This window comes from Myripristis murdjan, chromosome 11, assembly GCF_902150065.1.
Source record: "Myripristis murdjan chromosome 11, fMyrMur1.1, whole genome shotgun sequence".
Lineage (NCBI taxonomy): Eukaryota > Metazoa > Chordata > Actinopteri > Holocentriformes > Holocentridae > Myripristis > Myripristis murdjan.
This window is the reverse complement of record NC_043990.1, coordinates 22,536,543-22,563,238: the sequence shown is the minus strand read 5'-3', so window position 1 is coordinate 22,563,238 and position 26,696 is coordinate 22,536,543. Positions and strand designations below refer to the sequence as shown.

General features: G+C 41.8%; 1 protein-coding gene across 1 annotated transcript in view; it reads left to right on the top strand.

The window, feature by feature from the left end:
* csmd2 (CUB and Sushi multiple domains 2) overlaps window positions 1-22,141 on the top strand; it is a 277,838-nt gene extending 255,697 nt beyond the window's left edge. Inside the window, exons 60-72 of the mRNA XM_030063504.1 lie at window positions 1,062-1,241; window positions 2,416-2,589; window positions 2,775-2,948; window positions 4,081-4,154; window positions 6,190-6,301; window positions 6,922-7,101; window positions 8,567-8,632; window positions 9,395-9,556; window positions 9,920-10,032; window positions 10,761-10,848; window positions 14,352-14,484; window positions 14,778-14,955; window positions 15,869-22,141. Coding sequence (XP_029919364.1) covers window positions 1,062-1,241; window positions 2,416-2,589; window positions 2,775-2,948; window positions 4,081-4,154; window positions 6,190-6,301; window positions 6,922-7,101; window positions 8,567-8,632; window positions 9,395-9,556; window positions 9,920-10,032; window positions 10,761-10,848; window positions 14,352-14,484; window positions 14,778-14,937 — 1,616 coding nt within the window. The 3' untranslated portion in view covers window positions 14,938-14,955; window positions 15,869-22,141. The remainder of the gene's footprint in view (window positions 1-1,061; window positions 1,242-2,415; window positions 2,590-2,774; window positions 2,949-4,080; window positions 4,155-6,189; window positions 6,302-6,921; window positions 7,102-8,566; window positions 8,633-9,394; window positions 9,557-9,919; window positions 10,033-10,760; window positions 10,849-14,351; window positions 14,485-14,777; window positions 14,956-15,868) is intronic.
* The last annotated feature ends 4,555 nt before the right edge of the window (window positions 22,142-26,696 follow it).

Below are 26,696 nucleotides of genomic sequence, written 5' to 3'. Positions count from 1 at the left end.
TCACTGGCCCAGTGGGAAATGTAAGTGCTTGCTCAGTCGAGGGGAGACACTAGACCTCCAGGAGGCCCAGTTCCCTTACCCTGCTGGGAAGCTGGTAGAAAGTTATTCATGGGCATTTAATAATGTCTTTTTTCTTTTTTTTTCTTTTTTTTTCTGAGGCGCATTGGTGCCTACTTGTCCTGCTGTGCCCTGGATTCTTCATCTGAGACATTTAAAACCGAGAATTGAGCTGTGTTGTTGCTGAGTCACACAGTGGAATTCTTGTTCTTGTTGCCCAATCTCTCTGTTTTTCTCCAAGGACATGAAAGTATGTCCGCATTGTCAGAAGGAAAATAAGCAATAAGATTTGTAGTTCACGTAGGGCTTTAGGGAGCTACTGTACTGGATCCTCTCCTTACAATTTAGGCTCTCTGCATCCCAAAAGCTCTAAACTGCGGAGAATCAAAGTGCAACGACAGTGCTATCAGCCCCAACATATTTAGTTAGTCCGTGGGTGGGTGTGAAGAGCCAGTCTGCTAATATCCCCAGTCAGTAATATCTGATTTTTTTTTTTAGTGCATATATGGTATAAATGGATCATCCAGCAATGGCAGTCCATGACTGAAGTGCTTATTGCCTGTTTACATGTGGAAACCACATGGCTTTCTAGATTGTTAGGCTTCGTCTGTGAGGAGAACTGCTTTGGGAAAGTGGGCATGGTGCATATAACAGTTCATTAACTCCAAGGCCCCATCCGGTGTGCAATTTTAAATAGTTTGTTTACTTGCTTGTATTTCATCCTAAGTGTGTGATATTGATTTCCCGCTTTACCAAATACAATCAAACGCTAAGCAAATTAAATCATCAAATAATATAGCTTAGACATGATGAGGTCGCAAATTGTATCAACAGTGATTAATTGGGCTGTTTCAGTGCACAATTTCTGTCATCCCTTTCCTTTTGATTTGTTTCTGTTTCTCTGATACAGAACACTTTCCACCCGCCTTCCTCCCTCCTTTTTCCCCAACTTTGACCTTTCTATTGTACTCCTGTTTCATTCATGTTTTGCCCTTTTCCTCTAGTGATCAACTGTGGTGACCCAGGGATGCCAGCCAACGGTGTGAGGGTGGGGAATGATTTCACCTACAACCATACTGTCAGTTTCCAGTGTTCTCCTGGTTTTACCATGGACGTCGATCGAGCCTCCACACTCATCTGCACTAAGGATCGTACTTGGAACGGCACCAAGCCACTCTGTAAAGGTACGCTGCCATGAACGAAGATATGACAATGAGATGAATGCATGCAATTTGCTTAGACGACAGGAAGGGAGTCAAGTTGGGAAGGAGGTGAGGGATATGGGGAATAATAACTGTTGCAGAAATATCCACTTCTCTGGCCCTTATCATATTGCTTTTTTTTTTTTCATTACTTTGAAGCCACCATTCCAAAACTAGTTTCCGTGCCTGTTAAAATAGAAGGTTTCGTTCAGATTACAGTGACCACGCATTCCTTAATAAGTGTTGGGTTTTTTTGATGGAAAAAAAAGTAAGATTTGGTAATTACACACTGCACGTTTAAGAATGGATATCATTACTTTGCTTATTACTCCCTGGGAGCGATAATTTGGATGGCAAATTGGCAGGTGCATCTTCTCATTCTTCACTCAATTCCAGTTTCTGTGACGATGGTTACAAAATATCCCTGCCATTCATTATTCCTGCTGTTGTTGTAAATTCAGTGGTGAAATGCTCTCAACAAAAGAAAATGTATTTATCATATAAGCTCGCTCACTGTGAAAGGACACTGACAAAGACAGTGATATGGGGGTTGGGGGGGGGGGTTCTGAATAATTCAACCTGTCAAGTGAAAACCACCAGCCTTGGTGATTTTCATGTTTTAACTCCAGCTGAAAGATTTCATGCTCTTCTGAGTTGAGAAAATCCTGCCAGATTTGCTCACATGAGACCCTTTTAAAACCCATTGGATAAACCCAAAAACTGGACAGTGATCAAGCTGAAAGCTGTTTTTCTTATCCACTGAAAAATCGTAATTTTGGAGATACACATTTTTCACAGGAGGGGTGAAAAAAAAATTATTATTTTTTTGTTGGCTTTTGGTAACTGCGTTTTTATCTCAGAAATTGAAATGTCAATGCATTGCACTACTTGTTATGAGAAAAGAAATGATACTGCTTTAAAACATTGGTGACTGTGTGTTGTTATCTAACACTGTCCTTTTCCATTCAAAAAGTGTACGGACAAAATAGTTTTGCTGAACAACTGGAAACAGAATGCTTTGATGACAGAGTAATGAGCATAACCAGACCCTTGAACTGCCTAGAAATGTGGACGCAGCAAATCGTGCAGTGACTCAAAGCGCTATAAAAGATGTCAAGTCTCCTTTGACATCCCATGCCTCCGTGTCTCCTCGCAGCGATCGTGTGCGCCCCACCTCCCACCATCCCCAATGGACAGGTGGTGGGCACAGACTTCACCTGGGGCTCCAGCATCAGCTACTCCTGCAACCAAGGATACCAGCTCTCCCTGCCCACCGTCTTAACCTGCCAGGGCATGGGCAACTGGAGCGGAGAGAGGCCTCAGTGCTTCCGTAAGTGGTGCCATGCCAGAATACACAATTACATCACATCTCATTGAGTTCTCTCTCTTTGCCGCCCCCACCCCCCCACCCCAAGTATGCACAACTCTTGCCCAATGCAGTTTGTGGCTTTTAGTTTATCACCCACATCTCCCTCTTTCTCTCTTCGCTTCATCCTTCCCTCCTTTTCTCTGCAGCTGTGTTCTGTGGAGATCCTGGGATCCCAGCCCAAGGGAGGAGGGAGGACCGTGGCTTCACCTACCTCTCCTCGGTGTCCTTTTCCTGCTATCCTCCCCTAGTCCTTGTGGGCTCCACCAGGAGATACTGCCAGTACGATGGCACCTGGAGTGGGACGCAGCCCTCCTGCATAGGTGAGCTACTGTATAGGACTAGCGTGCGCTTCGGTTTAAGGTATTAGTTATTAAACTTGTAGTAGTTCAGGCAAAAAAACCCATACATTTATACATTTATGTACAGATATATTGTTGCCTGCTCTAAAGTCACTGTAAAGACCGGCCTCTTGTGGGCTCTCGCTCAAGTACTATATTTGACGATGACGTTGCTCTGAGACTGAGTGAAATCCCTTTTAAATGATGTAATTCAAGTTCTTGAACTTTTTTGAGATCAGACCCAGATGAGAATTTCAGTGTTGCCCTGAGACCCACGCTCATGAAAGTATATTAATTTTCCTGTCATTTGCGGACACACCAGTGATAAGCCTGTGACCCATTTTGGGCCCAGACCATAGCTTGAGGCGCTGCAGTGTATTGCAGGTGGTGAATTTGTAATGTGCCTACTGTGAGTGTACATTTAAAGTAAGGTGATTGGTGAATTTTGATGGTACTTTGATCATCCTAATGTTGCAGGCTGCAGAGGTCTGATGTTGGCAAAAAAACCAAAAAAAAATACCGACATTGACTGACTCTTAAGTGCGACGGCCTACATAATTTACAGTTTGCGCATAACAGATCAACACAAAGCATTTGTCTCACTGGATAATGCAGTGTAACACATCTTTGGCTGCAGACTTTTGGTAATTGATTAACAGGGTGTGTGGACTGATAAGGCCCAATAGCTTGTCATTGTGCTATAAGCTGCACTGAGCAGGGATAGAGAGCTGGTTCAGATCACACACTGGCTTACTAATGAATGACTTTGTAGGATTTATGTCTGAGTGTGTATGTGCATTTCAGTGTGTGTGTGTGTGTGTGTGCGCACGCATGCACATGTACCCGTGAGCGTACATGCATGGTTGTCTTCCTAAATTAACTTATGGCCTTCAGTACTGCAGTGTGAGTGTTACACCCCAGGGCTGTGAAAAATGTAATGTAATATTCCAGACAATGAGTCTAAGGTGATATATCTGTTCGTTTGTCCTGGGTGATACGCATATTAAATGGGACTTCATGTGAGAGGAATAGTTAAAGAATTTGTCTGCATGTGTGTGCGTGTGTGTGTGTGTGTGTGTGTGTGTGTGTGTGTGTGTGTGTGTGTGCGCTTCAGATCCCAGTCACACTACCTGTGGAGACCCTGGCACTCCCCTCTTTGGAAACCAGAACAACAGTCAAGGCTACCAGGTAAGAATGGTCACTGCATTCATTCATTCATTCATTCATTCATTCATTCAACCTTTTATTTAATTCTCAGGTGACACACTGAGAGCACACACCCTGGTTTTAAAGTTCATAAAGACTACACTCAAAGAAACAACAATACAAGTTTAACTAAATTAATAAATAAAGAATGTCATCAGGACAGTGAAACTCATATCAGACAGTAAAAAAAAAAAAAAAATGGTATCAGTCAGCAAAAACGGCATCAGTCAAAATAATTACATCCAAAACTAGAGCAGTGCACTCAGAAGGCGTATCTTCCCTTCTCTGGGGAGAACGGGAGATATGTGGTTTGTTGCCTAAGTCCTGCTTAGACTTAGGCGACAAACCAACCCTTTTTTTTTTTTTTTTTTTTTTTTTTTTTTCAGAGGAGGGAGAAGGGGAAATGCGTAGGCACTGCCTGCAGAGCTCTCCTTCTCTGCTGCTTGGAATTAGAGGAATTAGCACTCAGTTGTGGTCAAAAACAGGTTTTTCAAAGGTTATAAATTACAGCAGCCACAAGAGGTGCTTGATCATACAGTCATAACTATGCAAAACATAAAATATTAGGCTGATAGGCCTAGTAGAATGCCAGATTAGCTGCAGACTCGGACGAAAAAGCACTCGCCTACCCAGGGAAGGGAAAATACAGAGGCAGTGCCTGTGTATCTCCCCTTCTCCTTTGCTCATTTTTCAAAGAACCACAGGAAGTCCTTGGTCATTCAGTCATATGTGTGCACAAAAATATTAGGCTGATAGGCCCAGCAGAATGTCACATTAGCTGATACACGGACGGATGCACATGACCAAATGCATGATTCCCTCAAGGCTGGCGCCTGACGGAGATGTTTGAGCAAAATTTAGAATCTGTCCTCACCCTTGCAGTGCACCATTTTCTTGCGTGGTAGAATCAAAATAGAGAAGAAAAAGTAATATCTCAAAATGGTGTTTTGGGGGTTATTTTGGACATGAATAGTTTGTATTTTCCTCATTTTTCTAACAGATAAATCATAATTCAGGTATTGGTGAAATGGTATTTACCCCATTAGGCTGCCTCAGTGCGAATGCAAGGTTGAATCAATGACTAGCTTGATATTTAGGTCATGAGGCAGCAAAGCAGCAAGCAGCTCATAGCCTTCTTCCCCTCGCTACCGCACATCATGATAATGGGTCCTTCATCTGTGCTGATTTGTTAGGCTAATCTCCTCACTGAACTTTATGGGAAGATTAGCCTTAGCCTTAGGTTAGGTCGTGTGTGTGTGTGTGTGTGTGTGTGTGTGTGTGTGTGCGCAATTATCTTATATTTCTGTCCTTGATGGGGAAAATCCTCCAAAGTGATGAAATGTTGAAGGTCCTGCCTTTGTAAAGGATCCATTTCATGACTAAGAGAGGGTTTAGGGATTTCTCACCTATATTGGGTGGTAATGCTTTAATCAGTACTGTTTTACATTAATATTATCTCTTTCCCAGTAGTAAGTAGAGCAAAAAATTGCTATTTAAATTTCAGTAACACTAGCTGAAGAAGTTGTTACTTTTATTTCCCCCCCTCTAAATATGCACAATTGCCAAGCTAGCCCAGATAAGACATGACAGCAAAATTTATCTTCATTACGTGGAAGTAATACAACCATTTTTATTTTATCGAGCAAATAGATGACAAGAACATTGGACATCAACACTATTTGGTTCCCCGATCATTCACACAGCAGCATACAGTCGAGGCAATTGAGTTATCCTGATTTTTTTTTAAGGTAAAAGAGATTGCTATTGGACGTGTTGGAACTGCAATATAATGCAGTGCAACAAATTACTGCTCCCGCAGACTAAAAAGTGAGGTAAAGATAGTAATTTTGAAAAGAATGAGGAGAGCGGAATATTTTTTTGACTAACAAACCCAGCACTGATCATCACAGTTACGCATTTTTTTTAATGCAGGTATTCTTGCTAATGTACATGCTTTGTGCAAGTTTGCCCATCCGCATCCCAAGTCAAAAACAAACATCTGTGTTTCCTCTTCCAGATCAGCAGCACAGTGTTCTTCAGCTGCAGAAAGGGCTACCTGCTGCAGGGCTCCATCTCCCGCACCTGCCTGCCCAACCTCACCTGGAGCGGCTTTCAACCTGAGTGCATTGGTCAGTATACAGTCAGTATACAGTCAGGACATATTAGGCCCCGGACACAAAGCTGCAGCTGCAACTTCTCACTGCACATATTCCTGATTCTCAAAACCATTTGAAAAAAAAATCAGAGCAGGACTTCCCAAGGCTTCTGGTTTACTGTTTTGTTTTGTTTTTTCCTGGTATGGAGAATTATTCACGCAAATGTCATGCAGGCACAGAACGTCTTGCATGTCAGCCATCAGCTATAGACGTGGTGTGTTCACTGACAGTTTTGAGCAGGAAATGCAAAGCCACCTGACCATCTGCTTCATTTGGCACCACTTCTTTGAAGTTGACTTGGGTCCTGGGCTTTATATAGACAGATTATTCACATATTATATACAAGGTTTATACTGCACCAAATCAGATGCCTGCACACTGTTCTTCTCTCTTGAGCCCCACACCTCCACCTTAAAATTTTTCTCCTTTTAATCCTCCTCTCAAACATACTTTCCTCCCTTCTTTCTCTGTATCAACTATCATTCCCTCTTCCTGCTGCCTCATTGTTTCGCTTTTGTTATTTTTCTCTCTCTCTCTCTCTCTCTCTCTCTCTCTCTCTCTCTCTCTCTCTTTCCGTCCATCTGACCATCCAGCCCACCACTGCAGCCAGCCAGAGCTGCCAGCTCAGGCTGATGTGAGCGCCATAGAGCTGCCCTCCCTGGGTTACACGCTGATCTACACATGCCAGCCGGGCTTCTACTTGGCTGGGGGATCAGAGCACAGGACCTGCAGGTCCGATGGAAGCTGGACCGGGAAGCCGCCTCTCTGCGCAGGTACGAGCACAGCTGAATTAACAGAGGAACACAGAGAAATCTTTGGTATTATGCATTCATATAAGGTGAACACTTAAAGAGGCGCACATGCACGTGGACTCTTAGGATTGACTGTTGCTTTGAAGAATATTCTTTACCTGAGTGACATAAGTGCAAACACCTTGGTGGTTTTCTGACCACCTGGCCTGTGCACAAAAGCTTAAATACCAAAACATACTGTTTTCATGCAGCCATATAAATATTCTTAACAGTTCCTCATATTATAATGCACAGTTTCCATTAGCTGCATTTATTCAAACCACTGGGTTTTGTATTGCTGGTGAGAAAGTCGTGGCTAATGTTGAGAACTGGGGTGATACAACTAATGCTGATGAATGGCTCTGTTAACACTTGCTTATTCTCAGACACACGCCAGGGTGGGACTGCCCATCCATCTCACAGTTACACCGCATGGACACACACGCACCGACACGCACACACACACACATGCACACACAATCTGAAACATTAACAAGGGTGCAAAACCTGATTAAGCCAATGCACCCCATTGATTAGCTTAGCAGAAGCACCTCTTATAAATGGCGAGGCAGTGTTAACAAGGTCTCCCAGACAAATAGATGGCCATTAAGACACCCCCGGGCGCTGGCCTAAATACATATAGGAAAAATAGAGTCATCGACACACAATTAGCCAGGGTAGATAAATGCTAATTGCTTAAAGAGAAAGCTGTACTAGAGGGGATATCAGTGTGATGGATTCCAAGGCAAACTGTTGCTGAAATATAGAGGGTGACGAGTATTTTTAAGGCCTTGCCATTAAGAGTGAAGGCAGGCAAGGAAACTGGCCTTCGCACAGATACACAGGATATTAACAGCACCTGTGGGTGCTGTGACAGAAGGGCAGCTCAAAGGACTGGCAGGTAATAAAGCACAGGGCTTGGGTGGGTGTGTGTGTGTGTGTGTGTTTGTGTCTGTGTACATATAGGTTTAGCCAGTGTACCTGCTCATAAACTACAGGTGATATACTTTCCTTTGTTTGTGGTTATGCCTGAAAAGGCCTCATCTTTGTGTTTGTTTGTCTGCGTAGGTGTATCTTTACTACAGTGGCACATTTTTGCGGTCTCACGCAGGCAGTAAGGCATTATTAAAGTATGTCCCTTGGAGCTGGGAAACTGTCTGTGATTTAGCCTTAGCCCTGCAGGGACGCCCAGGCTGCTTTTTGTCAACATGAGTCAAGCTCTGTTGCAGGCAACCCCCGCCCTGGGCGCAGCCGTGCTTATTTGTAAAGGAGGGAGACAGGAAGTGCTGATGGTGACTTCCTCCTACTGCAATTACTTTGGTGATATTGTGTTCAAAGGATTTGTTTCCCCCCCTGAGGCATATAATTACGTTGCCTTTTTTTCCTGGGTGAACCTGTAAACCATATTTCCGCTGAATTATTTTTCCTGTTTCGTTATGCTCTCCAGCTGATAACCGCCCAAGTGGTAAGAGCCCAGTGGGGACAGTGCAGGAGCCACCCTCCAAACTACCAGGTATCACAAGCTCTTTTCATTTTCATTAGCCAACTGTTATTGCTCTGTGTTTTCTACAGGCACCACTGGTACTAGTTGAACTTCTGGCACTTTCTTAGTAGTTGGCTTTGTTGTGCTAGTGTTTCTCAACATGAGGTCTGGGCACATCCCCATGTGGGTTCCAGCAGCTCCGCAGCGCAATAACGAATCATTTAATTAGGAATGCCCCGAGCCAATATCAAAGATGGGTATCTGGCATTTTTCAGTGAAATTCCTGTGTTCTGCCCAATTTACATCAACTTTTAAAAGATGCAGTGCCCCAAATGGTTGCTTTCTACTATTTGCGGCAGTAAACAACATAATTGAGGAGAGAAGCACACTGTTGAAATGTCAGCTGTGTGGAATAATTTCACTTTGCAAACTGGAAGCGGCCCACCAGTTATGTGCAATATTTGCAACGCCAGCATTTCTGGAGGCGGCACGAAGAGAGCCTCAATACATCACAACGAATGTGCATAATTTAAATTACATATTTTAAATAACTTATTCATGTTTCTAATGGCGTTCAATTAACATCATTAACAGGACGAGCAATGATGTAGGCTATTTTGTTTAATGATCTTAACCTGCCTGTACTGGGTTCAGGGGTGGTGTCACGTGGAGTTCAGCCCGCAATGCATCTACTATTTGACAAAAAAAAAATCAGTTCTCTGATTCATTTTCTTATTTTCAACTGCCATCCCTACCACATTGCTTCTGATGGTTTCCCGCTCCCACTCTCAGTGCCAGGCGGTGTGTTTGCTAAGAACTCTTTGTGGAGGGGGTCATATGAGTACCTCGGGAAGAAGCAGCCGGCCATGCTCAGCATCAACGCCTTCGAACCCTTCAGCAACCGGGTCAACGGAACGCTTATCGACCACAGCGGAGTGGAACTCAAGCTGGCCGGTTGGTACTCTGACTCTCGGCACACGGACGCTACCAAACGTCGTCACAATGTGGCAAAAATGATACAAAATGAATGGACGCCACACGTCAATGGACGCATTTGTAGAATATTTTTGCCTCTGTTGAACCTTCAGACCTCACCTGCTTATCACACTAATAAAAAACATATATACAATACGTTTAAACATATTACTTTTGGTGCTAGATGCTATTTTATTTAGTACCGTGACACTAAAATGTATTGTATCTAACACAGTAAGAGACCAGTTCTAACAGGAAATAGAAGATACTGTAAAATTGCATGGTAATAACCGTATCGTAGTCCCAAAATGACCCTCTGCACCTCTTTTGTTGTTTGTGCAGGTACATATAAGAGGGAGGAAGCCCAACTGCTGCTTCAGGTTCACCAGATCAGAGGCCCTGTGGAGATCTTTGTCAACAAGTTTAAAATAGACAACTGGGCTCTCGACGGGCATGTAAGTGAAAGTCCAGGGTCACATTCAGCACAGCACCTCTCCTTTTGACTGTGAATATGGAGCGGCACACACACACACACACACTCAGAGATCGTCTTGTATACGCACATGTGTAACTATGCATGCATATTGCACAGAAGACATGTATAATAATCTCATAGGAACACGAATGAAACCCACAAATATGCATAAGCACACATGAACACTAACCCTGTCACTCTGGGGAGATGTAGGGCCTATGGAGAGTTTTCTCTTTAATTAAAATGTCAGTTAAATCATTGCTTGGTAATCAGGGCTCGACAGGGCCCTCCTCTCCCCTCTCCCATATTATCCCCCAACCTCAGGCACCTCTGATGCAGCACACTCCTGGTATAATTAAAAAAAAAAAAAAAAAGCAGGTCACGGTGTGTGTGTGTGTGTGTGCTTGTCTTTTGCATACACATTTCAGGAGATACGCAGCACATAAATGTTAACATGCGCACACCAACACTCCTCTTGTGTAACATGTTTACGTGTGCACGCGCGGTCGAGTGTGTTTATGTTTGTGCTGTTGAGCAGAAAAACGTCGAGTGTCATATTAAATGTCAGCCACGAGAGTGCCTCTCAGCTCTTGTGACATGATATTTCATTTTCAGTGTACGCTGGCTGCTGACACTTTGATGATATGCTCCTTTGTAAAGGCCAGACATGACACACAGTGCATCTGTCCCCTCCGTCCCCCTCTCTAGGTGTCCTACATTTCTTCGTCCAACTCTTTTGTGTACCAGGGATTCGTCCGAGGGAAAGGCTTCGGCCAATTTGGTCTCCAAAGACTGGGTGAGTGAGCTGTCTGATTGGTTATAGGATCCTTTGACCAAATGGTTAAATGTATGTCTTTTTTTTTTTTTTCCTGTTGTTTGTAAAGCTTTGTCACATCTGCTTGCAGAGCAGTCAGATTTTAAATCCCTTAAACTCTTATTATCTAAAATTTACCTTCAACATTAAACTTTCTTAATTTCTTTTTCCCTCCATATTGTTTGACAATACTACATACACGTCCTTTATCTGGTGGTTGCAACCTTTCACTGAGGCTACATCACCCCAATACTGAGTGAAATATTCAAACCCAAGGAGCCTTTATATGGCTGCACCATTCCATCAAGATAGATAGATAGATAGATAGATAGATAGATAGATAGGTGTCTTGTACATCATTTCAGACACACTTCCCTGTATGTCAGCAGAGTTGAAGAGGTTTATTTGTTTTGGGAAAGAGCTCTGGCTGTGAATCCAGGATAAGTAACTTATATGACAATATATAAACAGTCAGAGGGTGACATGCAGGCACGCAAAACACAGACATGTATGCACACAGCACAAAACTGTGCAAAAGCTTTCCGTGGGGAGTCTGAGGGGAGTTGTTGCCATATTCAGAAACTCCATATCTGCTAGTTTGATGCAGTGAATTTCACCCATCCCCTCCTCACTGTCACCCTTTGGTACTCTGGCATCTTTTCAGCCAGGTTCCTACAGGTGTAGAGCACTTCTTCAACAAAGCCACCCATGTATTTTTCTTGGAGTATGTGACCTAGAAATCCCTGTTAAGTGATCCTCCTGGCTCCAAGTTTGTTACAGTTTGTAGTCTGCAGCCAACAAATCCTTACATCCTGACTCCATGGCTCTGGATGACTAGTGCAGTCTTGCAATCATTTTGTGCATGTGTGTGTGTGTGTGTGTGTGTGTGTGTGTGTACGTGTCCTTTTATTTCAGTGCTTTGATAGCTCTGCCCCTGCAACTGAAAATACTGCCCACTCATCTGTCTGAACTGAGGAAGATGTGTGGGGAGAGAGCAGGAAAAAGAGCAAAGGCAGATGTGGGAGAAAAGAAGGGAGTTCAAGATAAAGCTAGAACCACATTAGAAGACAACGAAGGGCAAAAAAAAAAAAGAATAATGGTGCTATCAGATGGGATGAATCAAATAAGAAAAGCATTGCTGGTGCAGTAGAAACATCATGGCTTGCACTGTGTGTGATGACTTCAGTTTCAACTTGGTGTATGAAACCCGCAAAAAATAAGAGTTAATAAGCCTTCCTTGAGTTAACATACAAAACTGCAGAATGATCTGATATACATTAAATTACCGGTGTGCCTCAGTGGACTAAACTCTCCATCAGTGCTGGTTAATTAAAAAAATGTCACTTTTCTTTTAGCTTTAGCCTCTCGCCGGAAAGTCCCTGTGGCGTAGTTTGTGCAGACAGGGGTGTTTTATGTGAAGCGAGAGGGAAAGACAGCTCTGTTTATGAGAAGTATGTTTACAGCTATGATTATACTGCAAGCTGAAAGCATCTGAATTCTGCATGGAGTCATAATTTTTTTAAAAAAAAATTACAATCTGGACCGCGTGGCTATGTGAGAGAAAATTGGATTCCAAGCCACGCAGCCTACATGCTTGTAAATGAATTCTCATATCAGAATTTGCCAGTGTTGCCATGACAATAAGTCTATCTTGCATCATAATTGTCTTAATTTTAGCGCCCACACCAGCTTGGCTTCTGTCCTGTGCCGGTATGCCTCTCTTCATAGAGGAGGCAGCAAGTACAGAGACCGGTGCAAGAGCTATTGTCTTTTCCGTTTTTTTTTCCTGCTCCATGCGTGCGCAGTCGTCTATCTGCTGATAAAGTCATCGACAACTTGCAAACTTAGGAGCGTCCACAGAGCAACGAGCAAAGAATGGTCCTCTCCGTGTTAGCTAGAAGAGAGCAGGAGAAGGGTGTGACAGATGATAACTTTTATTATTGTTAAGATGCATGTATGTCTTTTTGACAACGCTTCAAAGATATTAACAGTGGAGGTGTAACAATTTATTCATTGTATCAGTGGATCGATTAAAATCTGCTGAACTGATCCGCTGAAAGAAAGAAATAGACTGAATCTCTGAATTTGGTGAAATGCTTTGATTCATTCACAGTTTGTAATTTTAATATGGGTGCGATTTAACAAAATACTATTAATTGCAGCTGCTTTTGTCAATAAAGTATTTCTTTGCAGAATAAACAATGTCAAAGTAGTTCTGTTATTTTGTGTTATATATATATATATTTTTTTAACATTTCAGAGGAGAAAGGATAGTTTCACATAATTGCTTGTGTTTGTTTAGACATAACAGTCTGCCTAAAAGTGCTTTTTGATTTGACTGAATTGAAGAAAAATCCTGAAATCGCATCTCCAGCCGGTGACTCATGAACGAATTGCGGTCGACGTGAAGCCAAAGTTTCACGCCCTTTAGTCACCAGTCATCCAGAAAAAAAATCAGATTCGAGCAGCAGTTCGGAGCTGAGCACGGAGGTGTGCAGTGTGAACGAAGCCTAAGTGTGTGCAGCAGGTGTACCCGTCCCCGCCGTCCTCCCGCCCCAGCCTTACACCCGCCCCCCCCATCCCGCCACAGCACACAGATTGAGCAAACAGTTGTTTATGAACGCAGAGGACTGGGGTTGGTGCCAGGGCATCCACATGTGTGGAGGTGTTTGGATTGCTTGGAAATAATCCTACTCGATTTGTGATTTTTTTTTTTTTTTTTTGGTTTTGTTTTGTTTTGTTTTGTTTTGTTTTGTTATGGGCCGATGGGGGTGTGAGTTAATGCAGTTTGCTTCCGTTTGTGTGCGCGTGTATGTGTGTGCGTGTGTCGTGGCACACTCACACACACACACGCAGCTGCATCTGTTTGTGTGCTCGCGCTCATCCGGCGGGGGGTTGATTGGCAAACACCACAGAGCCCGCTAATTGAATTCCTCCTTGTTTGTCACTCGTCCTTTATTGGAGCTTTCTTGGCATTCTGTGGCAAACAGGTGGGCCGTCACTCTCCTGTTGTTGATGTTGCAGACACACACCTCCATAAATTGGAAAGTGAATCCGAAATGACTTAATAGCTGCGGGGCTTTGATGTCAATAATTAAAAGTTATTGTTAGGATAATGGAACTTGATGTTCCCAGGAGAAAAAAAAATCAAGAATTAAAAATAAATAAATAAATAAAAATCACTTGTCTGTTCAGTCTATTATGCATAAATGAGCAGCCCTGACTCCCTTCCTCCTCTGCCATATTAATTTCCCTTTCTTCTCTGTCTCTGTTTTTTTTTTTTTTTTTTTAATTATTTTGTGCATTTGGGTCAAACTTTTGTTATGAATTCTTTACAGATGATGGATAAGATAGTCTCCCTCCCGTTCCTTTTAATGGTGCCATGATTTCATTACCTGTAATTATTCCTTTGTCTGCCTTTTAAGTCATATCATGTACGTTGAATTAAATCACTGTTCTGTTATCTCTCTTCTTTCTCCCAACAGAGAGTTTAGACCCCAGCAGAGACAACCCAGGCTACAACTTTGCCTCTAACAGCAGTTCTGTGGCAGCAGCCATCCTAGTGCCTTTTATAGCCATGATCATTGCAGGCTTCGCTCTGTACCTCTACAAACACCGGTAAAGCCCCACTACAACCTTAATGTACACAACTGCATCATCTACAAACAGCATTACGACAGAATTTAATTGGAATTTGGTGTTTGAACAAATCTCATTCACTCTTAATTTCACTTGATTTCTCTCGAAATTATGATTAACTTTTATCCTATAAACTGCATTAACCTTCTGGATTTCTTCAATCTGCCAAGCATATACTGACCGTAATATAAGCAAATCACTAATGTAAAGTTGAAGTGTTATTTTTGTTTGTCAAACCACTCAGTGTGTTGGCTTGGACTGATTCATTTCAGAAGAAGACCCAAAGTCCCCTTCAACGGCTACGTGGGCCATGAGAACACTAACGGACGAGCTACGTTTGAAAACCCCATGTACGACCGCAACATCCAGCCCACGGACATCATGGCCAATGAGACAGAGTTCACGGTCAGCACAGTGTGTACAGCAGTATAGCGACTGCTTCCTCCAGAGGTAAGAATCAAACGCCACTGAGTCAGCGATAGGATACAGTACCGACTGTTATAGTTTTGGGGGTGCTTTGTTTCACACTTCTATTAAAGTGTGAAAGTGATTTTTTTTTTTTAGCGGCGTACACTTCGGAGTAGGCGGCCTTTAAAAGTGTGTTATTGTCTGTATCACCTTGCTGTTGTCCTAAAACAGACAGAAACACATTCAGTCAAGGCACCAGAACTTCTCAAGCAAGAAAACACAGATTTCCAGAATTCAATTTCTGACTAAACATTGTACATCGTCCCTCGAGGACATTCCAACGGGCAGAAGCTTCACCTCTGTCAGGAGTCATGTGTGCCTGAATTTCTTTTGTTGCGTTTCATTTTCTTTGTCGAATAATCTATCGATTATATTTTTCAGTCACCCGAAGAAACATTTACTCTAAAAAATCTTACAAAATATTCAGCGCAAGGCCAAAGTGACGTCTTAAAATGGGTTACTTAGTCTGAGCAGCAATAATACGAATATGAAATGAAGGAAAGCAGCAAACCTTAGCACATTTTAACATCATAAATTGCCAACACAAGTCGATGAATAATCAAAATTAGAATCAGTCAATGTTCTTGCAATCAGTTCTCTAATAATTTTAGCATCATTTCAATTAAGAAGAGTGCAAATAAAGAGCTGTTGACAGTGACTGTGCTCTGATGTTTATAAGGGATTTCTTGTGTTTGTGCTTTGTGTTTTCCCTCTTGTACTCACCATTGCTTCTTTCTATTCTGCCCACCTCTCTTTTCTATATTTCATACATTCCTCTGTGGCCATCTTTCTTTCCTTATCCATTACTCCTCTGCTCCTTGCCCTTCTCCGGCCATCTTCCATCCTCCCACACCCTCCCCGGCTCCTGACATCTCTGCATTCACCTTCAATTCAGGTAGGGGAAGAGAAGGGCACCCAATCTTTGCCTGCCTGCCAGTCGAGGACATCCATAGTTCCCCGGGCAGAGAGGGAGGAAGATTATTTTACCCGCTGAAACACATTCAAGATACAACTCCTCCACAGGCAAAGGCTCTTTCCCGCGAGAGACAAGACAAACAAAAAGAAACCATGTCAAGATAACAATGACAACAACAAACGCCAACGACGACTACAAAAAGCTTTTTGCAACTTTACATGGTTTCTTTTTCACTTTCCATATTTTGAGGAATAGCTTCCACCTGAAACTGCAGCTGGCGAGAGCCACGCTGCCAGCAACGCTGTGATGACTATTCTTACTGTCCTTTCGCCTAAACCCAAAGGGAATTTAATGGTCAACTTTAAACAAAGAAATTGGCCTGTAGCTAACAGAGATCTCTGTGCAAGTGAACTGTGTGGCGGACAGCTCTGTGCGAACCTGTGTTAGTCAGAGAGAGACAGTCTGGACTGTTTTGATTATTTCTTCTCTCTCTCTCTCTCTTTTCCATTGGCTTTTTTTTATATATACACTGCTTGCTTTCTTTGGATACCAGATGAGTAATTGGGCACCCTGTTTTTCCTCGACCGTCTGCTCCTGAGGCTCTTTAAAAGTTTCACTTCAGGCCATAAGTCTCTGGCTGAGGATGAATTAAAAGTTTAGTGAGTTTTGAAGGCCATTTTGGAGACAAGGATTCTATCATTATTACTTTTTGAGCTTGACTTGTCCTTTTCTTGTAAAGCAGGGATGAAATTCTGCTTGCTAAGGCAGCTGTGTCCAGAGCAGGGGTTAAAAGGTAGCTAGGGCTGCGGAAAAAAAGCACTTAGTGAGGCTGCGGAGAGAATCTGTGTGCGCGCGCGCGTGTGTATGTGTGTGGTTTCGTGCACACACTTGTTGTGGCTGTATCAGCAATCTGCCCCAAAGCATCTCCTGTCTATCTTTTTCTGTTATCACTAAGCCCCCAAAGATTCAACCAGACACAGTTTAGAGGATGCTGACATTTCATCTTCCACTGCAGGAAACATTTTTAGAAATGCTAAAGATAGGGCATAGAAGTGTGACGTCCACAAGGATGCTCTGGACACCTATAAATCAAATTCATGTCTGCCCAGAATAAGTAGTGACAGTGTATAGAACCACTGAGAAAACTAACACCGAAGGTAGCGCCGGTCCCTAATGCCGTTCCAAGTTTTATCCTCTTTCTCTTTTGTTTCAGTGATTCATGGGCAATCACTTTTCATTTTTGAGTCGGGGCGAGACTCGTTGCATCAAGACACTGACAAGAAAGTGTAGCTAGAGGAATCCTAGCCACCTCTCTAAGTGATGCACTCAACTGGACGTGTTTAAAAAAAAAAAAAAAAAAAAAAAAAAAGAGAGAGACAGGACTCTCAGACTTGCTCCGCTGTGTGCAAACGACACAAGCGTCAGTTACTACCTTCATGCCTCTGTTGCTCTAAGATGCTTGAAGAGAAAAAGACATGGGCTGGGTCAAGGTAGAGACTACAACTGTGATACGTTTCCATGGATACACAAAAGCCTTGGGACCACGTTTTTGTTGTTTTTTGTTTTTTTCCTTAAATTTTTTTTTTCTTTTCCATTTAAAAAAAAATAAATAAAAGCAAAGCTGGAGCACCAACTCAAAGAGCGGCATTCTCGTGGGGAAGAGGCCATGTCAGATGTCAAATTGTCAGCCTTTGACTTTCCTTTCGCAGCCGGCACCCACCTTCCTATGTATTTACTCTGAGACCAAGATGCAGTATGTGCTCCCTAAACCTGGCCTTAGGAAAACAAAGATGGAAGTGCGGTCATGGTCTAGTTCGAAAAAATCCCCAAGTGAAGGCTCTTGAATGCAACATTTGGATACAACTGAGGCACTAGAGCCGCTCCCCCTGGATTACATTTGTCGTCCCGCATCTTTTCTTTGAATTAACTTCTGACAGCTCTATCACTTTGAATAGAGCAGCGTTGCTTTATTTTGTCTTGGCTCATCATGAAAATGTTGCAGAAGGCTCCCTCAGAGCGGTGACAGCAGGGGAGGTGATGGCATAGCAATTACTCCCATGCGCCTCAATTGGAAATGATTAAGCAGATGATAGGAAAACAGTGTTTATACCTCTAATGCTACACTCCCCGAATGTTACCCTCTGAATATATGTGGGTGCCATTTTGGAAGAGAGTGGCAGCTGGGGAGGAGGTATAGAGAAAACACTGGTTTCCTATTTAGTGACACAGGAAGGAGTTGACACCAGATTGGGGCTCTGACACAATATAGCGGCAGGAGTTTAAGCCTATGCTTTAGTCGGCAAATTACACACGTGAAATGGGGGGTAATGGAATTATGAGACATGCAGAGGATTCAAAACAGTAATGCCGTTGTGATAATATGTGTGTCTATGTGAGCGGTGAAGTGGAAGCCTTCCATACGAGGAACCCGTGGCTGCAGGATTTTAAAGACCCGGCTCCCTGCTATTTCTGCTGAATAGCCCCATACATGTGCTGTGTTATCCCGTGGATGCTGAGTGGGGTGAATGGTGCTTGAGTTTCACTGCAGCAAATTGAGCCATTACATGCAATTTGCTGTCATTTTAGCCTTCCCTCAATGTCAAACCCATATCGAATTCTGGATTCATCTCGCCATTATCACTGAGACGACAGATTCTCAATTAGGCTATGCTTGACTTCAAACAACATATCTAATACAGCCATACTCATTTGATTTATCACATGCACTGTTTGACATCCTCCCTTTTCCTCTTAGTGTGTAACACTGTTTGGAATTAGGAGAAAATCGGTCTCAGATAGATATGTTGTGGCGCATTAGATTGTACATTTTAAACAGAAACACGGCGAAGCAGTTTTCACGGTTGCCGTCGACCAACATGCCCAACATCGTTTTTTTGTTTTGTTTTGTTTTGTTTTTGTTTTTTGTTGGGTTTTTTTTGTTTTTTTTCAATGAAGACTTAAAAATCACCTACATAATTTCCCTCAGAAATCCAAGCCTTTGAAACCAATCACAGTATTGTTCCTTCAATCAGTTTTGCCATGGCTTGGTAATTGCTTTTACAATTTTATTACTTTTAAAGCTCGAGCTTATCTCGACAACGCAGATAGAATATCGCCCCTTGCCTCCTCCGGTCGGGAATTGATGGAAAAAGGCAACGATTGAATTACCCCAGAGATTTCATGGGGAGAGGAGCAGTTGCATTCGCATTATCTTGAAGCCACCGCTCTTCAATTCACATAATTGTATGCGGCTGTTGTATTATACATTCCCTATAATTTTACATTTGATTTACCCCAAATATTTTAGCAGAGTGAATTGCATCATCAAATTCCAGTTAGTTTCTGCTAAGAGGGCTCTGCAGCACACTTCCCACCTCCATCTGTTCCTCCCATGGCAACATTCAACCAAGCATTCCCACCATAATTTTTCAAAACTGCATTGAGTATTTCACAAACAAATCTGATTAGCCAGAACAACGTGGCGACCCAGCTACCAAGAAGGAGCTGATTATCTTAAATAGAGTTAGATTATATTCACAAACTTGATACTGGAGCATAAGCCCAGAGAACTGTGATCATTCTTACCCACAAGGGCTCGGTGTTTAAAATTCAGACAGAGTTTTCAGTACTTATACCTATCCCACGGTTTTTACCTCTTCCAGACTCCCAGCAAGCACTTTGAGTTGATTGTAGTGCCTTGGTACAACCCCCCGTGATATTGACATGAGTAACCAGCACAAGTGGCTCTCTCTTTTTTTTTGTTTTCAGGGATTCCACAATCAGACATGCTGATATTGCATTTAAGGTCTGTCTACAATTTTTCCCAGGGGTTTTGGGGAATCACGGGGATCACAAAACCTTATCAAACGTTCAGATTTGACAAATTAAATGTTCATTCTGGTTTTGAGTCGTCTTTGTGTCTTTGCATTGCCTTTCCGAACCTTCAAGAAAACAGAGAGCTTGTTAGAATCATCTCATGGTCAAGTACCATCCACTTCTTTTTTTATTTAGTTATTTAGTTATTAATTTTTGTATTTCTTTCCCCCCGGCTCTTTTCTCTCTCCCTAAACAAACAATGTACTCATTTGTACTGTATTTCGGTGTGCAAGGATTAATGTTTTAGAATTATGTGCTTGAGTGTTTGTGCATGTCTTTGCAAGTTTTCAAAAGGAACCTTTTCAACCAAAGACAATGATCCAAATTCGCCTGGATCATATTAGAGTTAGATGTAATTAGATTAAAATTCACTTTTAGATCAGTTCCTAACTTTGCTTCCTCTAGTTTCACTAGTTTGACACATTTTTAATAGGAACAAGATGTTCTCTGAAATTTATGCCAGTAATTTTGCAAAAAATAAAAAATAAAAAATGGGACTTTCACTGAATAGGCACTTCATCTATAAAACCATTTTCCTTTTAACCCATCTGGATTGGTCCAGAAAGTTTTCGCAGAAAGTGAAATGTACTAAAATGAAAATGTAGATCAGTGAATTCTGGACTGAGTTAGACTGCAGGAGTCAGAAGAGAGAGTCTTTCTGATAGCAGCTGGCTACTTCCCGGTTCTCTTTGCATATTTTAAGACAGAAACTCTGTTCATTCTAGGTTCATTTTCGTTATCAGCCAGACACAGCTCTGAGTTCTCTTCTGCTCGCCATCTCTTCTGTAATGAAACAGACCACAGCTATGGTCTTTGAGTCCCCAAAGAGTTTACTTAAGTTTCTGAGAGTCAGGGGCTGGACCTAAAGCCTTACCATTTTACTTATACATCCCTGCAGCCGGTTCTCACTTTCCAGCAGAGGCCATATTGCGATGGATGCCACACAAGACATCTGTTGAAAAATGAAGCTGTCCATCTGTCACGCTGTACGCCACATTCTGAATCAAATCTCATTTGTAATGTCCCATCTTCCATCGTCACTGCATATTGACAGCTGTGACTGATGCTCACTCAGCTGCTGTGTTTCAGATCTATTTTTCAGGCCCATTTCATCCAGTTCGTCTGAACCGTTCAGTCCATTTCAGTGTGTCCAGTGGTCTCAAGCATAAGTGGGTGGGGCAGCATTTTGAAAAACGGTTGGATCGTAAGTGAACTTCACTTTATTACAGGGGAAAGGAATAGATGGAAGATTTCATGATTTGTGTCGTTGAATAAAATAACGAATGTATTTCATTTCATTGAGCGCATCAGTATATCTGTGCTGCATTGTATTCTCTGTCTGTATCCCACAGCTGCTCCTGTGTTAGTCTGCAGTAGAAATCTTGCAGATGTCAGTTTTGCCAATCTGTGTTATCCTTGGAATGCAAAGGGAATGACCAGTCCATCTAGAGTAATGTATAACAAAAAAATAATAATTTTGGAAAAGCATTTATTAGAGATTAAGAGCTTAGATTTTACATTGCTGTATTTTTGTCATGTGATGAAATCATTATGTTAAGGCCCATGGTTAATTTTTTTTGGAATTTCTGTTTGTTTGTTTGTTTGTTTGTTTTTTCCCTTGGCGGGGGGGCATTATTCCATGCCAGTCCAGTAGATCTCTCCAACAAGCTTCTGAAATGAGACCCAAACTCTTAACAACTCAACCCTTAGCGCCTGAGCAACAGCACCATGGCCCTCGAAAGCCTCAACAAACACTCTAGAAAAAACAGACAAAAAAATAAAAGAAATAAATAAAACAAAAGGCAAAGATGCAATGGAAATGTTTTGCTGTACACCAAAAGGGTTACCTGGAAGAAAAAGTGGACGAAAGTGAGAATTTGAACAGACTGCAGAACTGCAGCAAGCAAACTGGGAAAGTGTGTCTCTGAGAAAAGAGAATATGTTAACAAACTAAACAAAAAAAATAAATAAATAAACAAAAAAAAAAACTTTTTGTACAGAGATATATTTTTATGGAAATACATTTGTAATATAAAAAGAGGAGAAAATGGATTGACATATATGTAAATGTTTTTCTTTTTTCATTATTGTAGTACAAATGCTAGTGGGGAGTATACAAAAATATCTATATATATATAAATATATATATACAAAGATAAAAATAGAAACAAAGCTTTTTTTGTAAATGTAAAAAAGATTGTACATAAAAATTTACATACATACTGTACATATGTAAGACCCACCATGGCTTGTCTGCAATATATAAAATGTATTTTATCCGTCTGTATATGATGCTTTGCATTGTGTCTAAGCTTATTCTACTTTCTTGAACTTGAAACTTATTTTGAAGGTTTTGGAATAAAATATAAAAACTAATTTGCCTCTGCGTATTTATTTATTTGTATTTATTACTCAAACACCATAACTTAATCAAAATACTTTAGATTACTTTTAGAATTCTAGGTTTTTCATGAACATCAGGGTAACAAGTGGTCCAGTATAGTAAAATAAATTGTCTTAATCTGAATTCCTGAATTTGTTTTACATTGATTCCCAGATTCCCTACAGTTTACTGTCAGTTTCATGACAGCAGATAAGACCTACCATAGGGAATGATTCAATGTTATTGCTAACTTAACCCATATGTGCCTCTCTGTTTTCATTTATTTATTTATTTATTTATTTATTTATTTTGAGTATAAAATGCTCATGGTATTTCCAGGCTTTAAAAGCATTAGACACCATCTCCCCCTTGTGCGTGTGTTTACTGCAGCGCTAGGAGCATCTATGAATACTGGCGTGATGGGACAATTCCAGCAGAGACGGCTGTTCTATTAATGAAAATATAAAATAAATAAACACGGTAAAATAAATTAAGTTATTGAACTGTAACTGTAACGAATTACAGTTACTCATATTTTGTATTTTAAATACATAATCCTGTTATATGTGTTCCATTACTTCCCAACCCTGAGTACATGTGCACATTTACAAATTTCCGCATCACTACAACCTATACATTTTAAAATAAGATGGCATGCAATATTCTTATCCCTTGACACAGCACATTTGAAAATAAATCCATGAAAAATGAAATATGGGATGACTTATACATGGAAATTAGCTGTGTCGACACTCTTACCCATCTAAATTCCATATTGGATGTGGACACTCAACAAGAAAAAAGAAAAAAATATATATTTTTGCTTCTTTTTTTTCTGATTTTAAAGGCCAGTGACCCATCATCAAGGCTCTGCTATGACAAAAACTTTTCGGTCAACAGCGTTATCTGGTTTAATTTATTGAAATTAAACCAGGTGCATATTATTCAGGTGCAACACCGCAGCATTGAGCTGGACAGTGTGCAGTGGTGTTGCAAAAATGCGGCCCCAAGGATGAAACTGGAAAATGGACACATTTTTTCCCCAGATCTCATCTCGACAATCATGATTCATCTCTGAATAGTTTTGATCACGAAGCATAAATATAGACAAGTTAAAATTCCAGAAATCAAGTTCATTTAAGGCAACTCAAAACTGACTGAGGTGTGATGACAAACAGAAGAGCACAAGGACGATGCCGACGTTAGAAGTTTTCTCGTGAACCAGAGCTGCGTCATATGGTCACTTGCCTGATGAGACTCAATACAGCGCCCCAACATTCATAATCGTGCATCACTCACAAACAGCACCATAATCTGCGGTACAAAGCCAGTTGAGACCAGATGAGAAAACGAACAGCTGTGCATCTTAATTGATCAAACATGTGACGTCAAGCACGGCGGCCATCTCCAACTGTGGAGACGCTTCTGCTTTGATGAGTTAATTCTCTGCAAGACAACTTTGGAAGAACTTTGCATTTGATATGCAACCATCAACACATGCTGGACACAGCTGGAATGGACAGAAATATAAAAGTCACTTTTGTAGAGTACAGATTGTTAGGGAGTCCCCCTGGGGAGCTGAGAAGAAAAAAGGTCCATGTGTAAATCGGTAGTCTTGGTTTAGAAATTATGAAGCCGTGCCCATAGATATGTAAACTTTGTAGGTGACATATTGTGTCACCATGCAATCTAGTACCATGTTGTCTTTTGCTTGTTTTCCATTTGTAAGTGGTTGAAACTTGGGAGGGAGGAAGGATTTTTTTTTCCCCAAAATGGAGTTTTAAAAGCCAGATTCCTCAGCACCTGGCAAAGTAATGGATCTGACTGAGTCGCTGATATTGATCAACAATCCTATAAACCTCCTGCAGATATGCAGAGGAATTTGTCATATGTCATTTGAATTTCTCATTTGTCAGTTATGTTACTACATAATGCTGCTTTTATTCTTCCAACTTCACATGTTTCATTGTTTCATGTGAGTTTCCGGCAATATGTTTCCTCATAGTTTTTCGTTTTCACGCTGGGCACAGTCTGGCACGCTGGCAGTGTCTTCACTGAGACTAGATAATGGAAAAAGGAAAAAAAAATGAGTCTAGCTCCTTGCCGCCTACACCTCGACTTTCCAGACACGCCGAAAAGTTAGAGGTGGAGATAGAAGCATGTGCTATGGTACAGAGGGCTGCTCGCTTTGTCCTTGCATCTGTTTTCAGCCTCTTCAGAGCATTTTAACAGGAACACCTTGTGAACATATGATAGCAAGGCTCTCTTCACCCTCATTAGCAAATTGCTTGAGTACAAATAGGTGTCTGCAGAGGAAATGGGCTCAATTTCGGATGGGTTTGCTATCGTGGAGTTGTGAGATGTGACTATTATTCGTCTTCGGCCTACACCGGCAGAGCCTTACACACAGCCAGCAGTGTGTATTAATGACCACCACTGTTGGTTCAAGTGAGAGGGAGCGTGTGGGCGTGCCTCCTCAAGTACTGGCAAGGTTAAAACCTTTTCTTGATTGATTAAATCAACAGCCATACACGGGTCATTAGTCACTGCTGTTCCCTACCTGGTTTCCACGGTGATTAATCAAACCATGTCAAATGCCGCTGACCAGGAAAGCTGTACCGCCACAGCAGCCCGTTATCCTCCGTCCCCGCTACTGGACTTTGGAAAGGTAAAGAGCCCCGATGTTTGTATGTTCCACTGCATTCCCGAGTCATTCCCGAGTATTGACCAGGTCTATGCCCCTCTTCATCACAGTCTGAAGCGGCAGATCAAAAGGAGGCCATTGATTTCATTCCCGAGCAGATAAATCATACATGCCGCCATCTTACAGACTCCAGCTCTTCTATCTCAGATTGCTTCCTCATCAGATTAGTATCAGAATCTGCTCAAATGCGCCAGTTAAGGGTGTGTCCTCATCTAAGGTCATTTGCAAGTTCGGAGCGCCGTAGTGAGGATCCACACTTGGGTTTCTGGGAGGGGAATTAAAGTACCTTATGAGTTGCTTGTTACTCCCACTCAGTGATAACTCCCTTTATGTGCATCATTACTTCTGTGAGTTTTGTTAAGTTCTCTGATCAGTTGGCAGTTCCCATTGCTCCCATGAGTCCATGCGATAGAACTCTTGTTCTGCTTAACTAAAATCTCAGTCACACATATTATAGCACCCGGAATTCATCACTCCATAATGGCAAACGTCAACTTCAGTTTTACTGCTTTTCTCTCACTGCGCCACAGAAATGTCTCCCTCAGGCGTTTTAATATCGATGGGAGGGGTTCTGAGGGAAAAAAAAAGAATTGGAAAGGAAAGCGCCTCAGCAGTCCGAGGAGTTTCTTTTGAGTGTGGAGATGCGAGGTAACAATTAGGTCTGTCACTTTTATCACTGCAATGTCTGACACATCACACTGACAGCAATACAACTCGCCATCTTGCTTGAGATGACAGCTTCTTCCAATTACCCAGGTGCGCGGCAGCCATGTTCCCTTTGTTGCTGCTTTTAATAAGAGAAGCTTATTATGCTGCATCGAAAAACAGGATGGTACAATTCCTCGCAAAGATGATTTGGGACTAAGCAAGTCCCCTTCTCAATTTGTATGAACTGTTTACTTGAAATTCTCTGAGGGTGTCTGTGAGGTGCTTGGTAAGTTATAGAGCCATTATGGTTTTAGAAGGCTAATAAGTGACAGTTGGAGGAAAAATGTATACAAGTCGTATTGAACAAAGAAATTAAACATGAATGTCTTGGCTGATTGCAGCTGCATTTTTCCTCTTCATACAGGTGATGTACACATATTTTTCTTTTTTTAATTAACAGAAGCATAAGAACCGCAAATAGGAGAAATTATATGACATCAATATTAGCACAATCTCTATGTTCCTCTGCAGCCAGTGACTGCCAGAGCCTCTTTTTTTATCCCTTTGTTTAATCACCTCTCCAGTGCTTGTTGATGGCAAGGTCAGAGGGAGTATCTCTTTTGGAGCAGTCCACTCAATTTCCTCCCATCCCTTGTTTTACTGTGTCAAGCTGGGATATTCGAACAGACATCAAAGCAAGAGGTTTACCCTCTCAAATCTCCCCTGTGTGCTGGCCCAGGCCTTGGCTAATATCAGGCAAAATCCCTTCTCTGCTCTCCCCGAAGACTGTAGACCAAGGATGAAGGGATTGACTGATGAGAGGAAGTGTATATTTGCGTTGTCAGTTGAATTTGTCAGCAGGGGTCAGGCTTACTCGCAGCAGTCGCCGCTATACAGTACCAAATTCGATGTAATTAAGAATAAATATCGAGTACTTGCGCCCCTTGCTTGCATTGCTTCAGGCTCAGGCTAAGCCGGGACTCGTGGATGTCATGACCCCATGGAGGAATAATCGAATTAAATATAAGTAATCCTTTAACTTTTTTATCCAGTTAGTTTAATCAACTTTATTTTTGGTCTGATCTAAATGTATTTCTCGCTGAGGCACGTCTCTGTTTTCTTTCAATCATTAACTCACTGGGGGGTGCAAACTTGTGCTGGTAAGAATGGCAAACAGTAATCCCTTCACAGACTGT